A 6,865-nucleotide genomic window follows, 5' to 3' on the forward strand; every position below is an offset into this window, starting at 1 on the left:
AAGTAATTAAAATGAATTTTTTATTTTTAGAAATAAGGTTTAAAAAACAAAAAGTTGTAAAAATGATAAAATGTAATTTTGTTATGTCCTAATTGCTTAGATGTGTTCGGTAAATTCCAAATAAGTAAAATAATATAAAAATATATTTTCAAATCTTTATAGAATGAAAAGAAAACCACATTAATCATTAAATACTCTTGGATTTTTACTCCTCCCACAGATGAATTTCACAAATATAAAAACTGATACACATTTATATTCTAAAGTACAAATCTCCAACAGCCAAGTAGTCAAACAGTTTATGTGCAAAGTAGGTATTTCATATTTATTTGCTATGGAAAGAGTATAGGCTCAATGGAGAATAATCATTAAACACTGATTATTTTTAATAGAAATGCTGTTGTAAAAATGTACAATAATAGGTATTTTTGGTAATGATGTACTTCTCAAATCTTTTGAAGGGCTGAGAAGTGACTTATTTCAGATTTGAAGAACAATAATTTGTCAGTAATCTTCTCAAAAACCAAGCCAGGAGAGGATCGTTTTATCCCCCCATGTGGTCAGTTTCATTCTTAAGGAAGGCGTGATGTAGTAAGAAGATACATTACAAATCTTTAACACGTTTGTGGACTGTCAACTAAAGACACCACCTCTGACGTGGATGGCTTCATTCAGTCCATGTTCTACCAACTTTATATCTTCTAGATCATCTTTTATGATGCTAATCAAGTGGCTAAGGCCTTCCTGTTGTTGTTTCAAATGCTAGAAGGAAATAAAAAAATATTAACTCTTAAACTTCAAGCTACCCACAGGAAAAAAGACTTTCAAACTTTTGTTAACAATACAGCATTCAGTAACTGCTCTAAAAATACTGGGCATGCATATTTAATCACTACTATATCTTTTGCTCATAATTTTTATGACCTACAGTAAAATATATACTATAAAAAGCAACAGAATCAAATATATAATGAGTATCTTCAGAAATTTTACAGAAGATGCAGATGTTTTTTAGATTCCTTTTATCAACCTTCAATAAACAAATGTATGATACTGAAACAATGCAAAAAGGCACTTAAATATAGATGACTCACAAAATAATCATTCTGAAAACTGAGAATTTTCATCTGTTGCAGTAAGTACACCAAGTATAGAGTGATAATGGTGATAACTACAATTGCTAACATTTTTAAGAGTCGTTCCCAGGTGTTAAAGCAATTTTAAGAGCTTCATGGCTATTACTAACCTAACATTTAAAATCCTTTTGAGCACCCTTTGGGATACCATTATTTTCTCTACAGGTAAAGAAATTAAGATATAGGTAAGTAACTTACTCATGTTATAAACTAGGTGATGAGCCATGATTCGATCTGAAAACAATATGCTTTTCATAATTTTAAGTGTTTATTTATTATATTATTCCCAATTTTACTGTATAAACTCTTTAATATAATTCTTTATTTCAACATGCTGGAATCTTTCTCAATTCTATTGCAGACATCTACAATGTAATATAATCAAGTGGCAGTGTAAAATGATGCAGAAGTAGCCAAAGAACCTAGAAGCCAAACTAGTTTTAAAAAAATTTTTTTTCAAACTAATTTTTAATTGCATAAAATGGAAAGAACCAATTCTGAAGTACATAATAAAGTTAGAATTGTTGATGATGTTTAAAACCATCCAAAATCCTCAGGGCCATGTCAACAGTCTTACTTAGTATGTTACAAAGTTTACTATCTGAATATATTTTCTTCAGACACAGTCAATGGTTGTACACCTCTCATTAAACCAATCTGTATTTATATTAATGAAAATAAGCTAGAGTAGTACTTCCCAACTTTATTCATACATGAGCCTTAGACAAATGGTCAGAGATTCTGGGCACTCCAACTTTCACTCAGGTTCCCTGAGGGCTGAGGAGATCAGTAACTCTACATATTTATAATTTATACGTGGCATACAGATTTGGAAGGTATGATAAAGAGCAGTTACTTCTTAAACTAATGTGCATACAAATCACTCCAAGATCTTGATATAATGTAGATTTAAGTAGGTCTGGAATAAAGACTAAGATTCTGTATTTCTAATGACCTCCCAGGTGCTGCTACTGCCACTGCCTATACATTGGGTATTAGGGTCCAGGAAACTTTGGTGCCTTTATTACCTCTGAATTCATTCATTCTTGGGGGTGGAGGAGAGAACAATTTACTTATTTTTTATTATGATAAAATACTGTTACTGTTAAAATTATTTTAAGTGTATAATTTATTTTTCTATTTTTAAGTGTACGATTCAGTAGCATTGAGTACATTTCACATTGTGCAACAATCACTACCATTTATAAAACTTTTTCATCTTCCCAAATTCTGTACTTGTTAAACACTAACTCCCCAGCTACCTTCCCCTCAGGCTCTGGCAACCAGTATTCTATACTCATGAATTGGATGACTCTAGGTACCTAAGTAAAATCATAAAATATTTGTCCTTTTAAACTGGCTTATTTCAGTTGGCATAATGCCTTTGAGGTTCATCCATGTTGTAGTCTGTATCAGACATGTCCTTCCTTTTTAAGGTTGAATAACATTCCATTTTAAGTATATACCATACTTTGTTTACCTACTCATCCATCTATGAAAAATAGGGTTGCTTCCACAATTTGGCTCTTGTGAATAATGCTGCTATGAATGTGGATGTACAAATATCTGTTTTGAGTTCCTGCTTTCAGTTCTTTCAGGTATATACCCAGAAGTAGAACTGCTGGATCATATGGTAATTCAATGGTTAATTTTTTAAGGAACTGTTTTCCACAGTGGCTGCATCATTTTACACTGCCACCAGCAATGCACAAGGGTTCCATTTTCTTCAGATCCTTGTCAACATTTCTCTCTTTTTTTATTTTTGGATAATAGCCATCCCAGTAGATGTGAAATGGTGACTTCACCTCTATAAAAGTGCACTCTAGTTGCAACACTCACCTGCTTGATTTCTCGTAACAGATCTGCATCTATATAATATTTTTCTTCAGATTTGACTGCTCCAAAATGATTCTGCATCCTGATTTGGGACATTAGTTCATTCAGTCGGCCCTAAAAATAAGACTGAGTCAAATTATACCTGCTAACAACAGCAACCATTTCTAAAAGAGAATGCTTTTAGAAGAATGCATTACCACAAAGAATGGTTATTACTCTATAAAAGGTGTCTAATTCTTCTTCTACACTATTTGAAATATTAAAACAAGCTAAATAACATCACGAATAAGAGTCTATTTTAGAAAGGAAGTTTTGATTAAAGAGAACAAATAGTTTTTAAAAAATTATACAAAACTCCTCTTTTTAAAGACCAAATAACATTTTTCTGCAGATTCACCTGAAACAAATTCTAGCTTTATAGTCTTATATGTGCTTACCTTAAACTGAGTAGGTGCATTTAGTTCACACTGAATTGTATCTAGCTGAACTCGCAACTGCTCTTCATCAGCTTGGATGGCATATCCACTCTTCCTCTGAATTTCCTGTTTGATTAGGACCTATACAAAGGAGACCCGCCAATACCAACAGAATCATCTCTTCTGTTATACAGTAATTTTATTACAATCAGTTGTTGAAAGAAATCAGCTTAATAATAACACTAACAATACAGTATGAATCTTAACAGTTCGAGATCGGAATTGTCCATTTTTATTAAATACACTGATGTTTTTAATGGCTGCATAATTTTTCATGCATTATTAACTAAACAATTTATTCAGTCCCTCTATTGAGGGGCATATATTTTGTTTCTAGCTTGATACTATCAACAATGCTGTAGTAAATATTTTTGTATACTATCTTTATTTATTGGTATAGACCCCCTGAGATTACTGGGTTTAAAAATATGTGTTTCCTGTCTAACAGAAGCTGCTAGGTTGTTTTCTCAAAAGATCCTAACAATTTAAATTCATAAGCCACAAAGGAGAATACCCTTTTCCCCACATTCCTGTCAGCAATAGGTTGTGGTGTTTAAATTTCTCCCAACCTCAGGAGTGTAAAGGGAGCACTTCCATATCAACTGCCTTTATATATTCTTTGCCCATAATTAATTTTTTTTTTGTCATATTGACTTTGTATAATATGAATACACTACAGCTAAAAACAGTGCTGTTTCCAAATTCAAATTCATCGTGAAATAAACCCACTTGATTGAAATTATCACCTTTGTCATATAAAATATTAAGATACACTGGCATCTAATGTCTAGATTCTCTATTCTGTTTTTTGGATCTTTGTATGTCCAAACTTATGCCAATCTCACACTGATTTGAAAACAAGAACTTTAAAATAGATTCTAAAATTTAGGGTAAAGCAAATCCCCTTCATTATTTTTTGTTCCCCCAGAAGCTCTTCAGAGCAACAAATTTTGACACTAGAGGGAACAGAGGATTTTCTAGCAAAACTGCAATAACCAAAAGATAAAAATCTTAATAGAAGCAGATGGGAAAGTTCTTAACTGGGAAAAAATTGTGAAAATGCATCTATGCCTCATAGTGTCACTGCTGTATTTTGTCTAACCACTAGAGAGCTAATCCAAAGTTACAATGGACTATAATTCAACGATAAAAAAGAAAAAAAGTACTGTTCTATGTTACAGCACAGATGAACCCATGTAAAGACAGTCACCAAACACCACATACATGATTTCATTTATATGAAGTGTTCTAAATAGGCAAATCCACAGAGACGGAAGGGCTGGAGGGGGTTAGAATGAAATGAGGAGTGACTTAATGGGTATGGAGTAACTTTTTAGGGTAATGAAAATGTTCTAAAATAGTGGTGATGGTTACATGAGACTTAATATACTAAAAACCACTGAACTGTATACTTTAAATAGGTAAATTGTACAATATGTGAATTATATCTCAGAAAGCTGTTTTAAAAAATGGGGAAGCTGTCTATACTTTTTTGTCTATAATAATTAAAATAACGAATTTTCTAACAGTCAAATCAAAAATGTATTTTTCTATTTTTAGGAAGACCAGACATTAATGATCTGATGCATGCTTTCATTACATCAAGATGAGGTGTTTTTTTGCGGCTCCCCTGCCCAATAAGATGTGAATTTTAGTATCAATCCTGAGACCACCCCTCCCTCCAACTTCCAGGTCTAACTGAGAAAGTTTGGTACTTTCGGTTTCAGACTATTATTATATTATTACCTTTTGGTTTTTTTTTTTCTATTTCTATTGCAAAAATCCACATTTAGCACATCTATCACAAAATCGTTTTATAAACGTTGAAAAAAAATAAATCCAAGTTACTACCTGTAAGGTTCTATGAGAAAGGTCCATGAGTTTCCTCTTATATTGTGCAATTTTGGCCATAGTTGTAGTTTGATTCTTCTGTAATTCACTAATATCTTCAGATATGATCTGTTTAAAACAAATTTTTTTAAGGTAAATCAAGTATAGGTATCGACTAGTTATACAAAGTCTAATTTCTAAGATGAGTGAGATTCATCTCTCAAAATTAAATCTGCCTTTCTGTTTCTTCTCTTTGTACATGTAAAATGTAAAAGTACCATTCAAAAATTACTTTAGAGCTCCAGAAAATTTAATGATGAGGCAAAGTATGTAGAAAAATAAAACATATACTTCAGAAATAATTGAGGAATTTTAAGTAATATTATGGAACAGAGCCAACAAACAACCAGGCCATGAATGGAAAAAGTTAAGATCTATAAAGTGACATCCAGGGAGGGAGAGCGGGGGGTTGGGGGGATGGGGGGAAGAGGCTTAACAGACAACTCTACTCCCGAAAATATGGTATAGTCCAATATTAACTGTTAGAGGATACTTTGGAGGGAGTGATCAGAGTAGAGGGGAAAAGGAAGGATATTAATTACACAACCAAATAGATTTTTTAAAATATCTCTGGATATCTGATTTGCTCTCTGCAAATCGTCTGTGTTCTAATATATAAAAGTACTTCATTCCTTTTTTATTGCTGAATTATAGTCCATCGTAACTTAGGAATTAACTCTCTAGTGGTTAGACAAAATTCAGCAATGATACTATGAGCCACAGGTGCATTTTCACAATTTTTTCCTAGTTAAAAACTTTCCCAACTGCTTCTATTAAGACCAAGCAAAGAACAAATGAAGTATTAACCTTACAGACTGAGAATCCCATTTCATTACAGCTTCCCAATCAGAATTAATCACATAATTGTTCCTATCATAATCATTCTATGGCACTGGTTTATATTGCTATATTAAAAGAAAGAGGGTAAGAAGATTGTACAAGACATTTTAGCATGTCCACCTGCACATGGCACTCTTTAAAGAAATTTGTCAATGCCTGGCCATGCCGAAGGGAAAAAATTAGGTGGCCACATTTTGTATTATGTAACCTTGGGACCCTCCACATCCCAGTTTTGAAAAGTCAAGAGGGCTTCTAGAGACAAGAGTAATTATAGTGGTGTTCTACACCAGCAATAACTAAGAAAAAATAGAAACGTTACCATTCACAGTATTTGTTGACAAATGCTAAAACAATCTAGGAATTAACCCATGAAAGAATGCACAAGATTTTTAAAGAGATATTTTAAAACTGTTTCAAAGGATATAAAAGACCTCAATGAGTAAAGAAACATAATATTAAATCACTCCCTCATGAACATGTTAAGATTCAATTCTCCACAAACTATACATTTAATGTAATTTCTACTAAAACTCTAGCATTTTGAAAAAGTGACTACAGGATCCCTATAAAGAACTTAAAAAACTCTGAAAAGAAGAAAATTGGAGATTTACTCTACCACATAGGAAAATATACTATCAGAGCCATAAGAGTGAAAAAATGTGAAACCGATTTAAGAACAGACTACAT

At 32.4% G+C, this 6,865-nt stretch overlaps 1 protein-coding gene across 3 annotated transcripts in view; it reads right to left on the reverse strand.

Annotated features, from left to right (window-relative positions):
• Nucleotides 1-183: 183 nt before the first annotated feature.
• NUP54 (nucleoporin 54) overlaps nt 184-6,865 on the reverse strand; it is a 29,929-nt gene continuing 23,247 nt past the window's right edge. Inside the window, exons 10-13 of one of the 3 annotated variants that reach the window (XM_011360559.2) lie at nt 5,300-5,407; nt 3,410-3,529; nt 2,976-3,086; nt 184-762 (exon numbers count right to left, since the gene is read on the reverse strand). In XM_011360559.2, coding sequence (XP_011358861.1) covers nt 634-762; nt 2,976-3,086; nt 3,410-3,529; nt 5,300-5,407 — 468 coding nt within the window. In that variant the 3' untranslated portion in view covers nt 184-633. The remainder of the gene's footprint in view (nt 763-2,975; nt 3,087-3,409; nt 3,530-5,299; nt 5,408-6,865) is intronic. The other 2 variants (XM_011360560.2, XM_011360561.2) reach the window with 2 other exon arrangements.

Source organism: Pteropus vampyrus, unplaced genomic scaffold (assembly GCF_000151845.1).
Source record: "Pteropus vampyrus isolate Shadow unplaced genomic scaffold, Pvam_2.0 Scaffold56, whole genome shotgun sequence".
In the NCBI taxonomy this organism is placed as follows: Eukaryota; Metazoa; Chordata; class Mammalia; order Chiroptera; family Pteropodidae; genus Pteropus; species Pteropus vampyrus.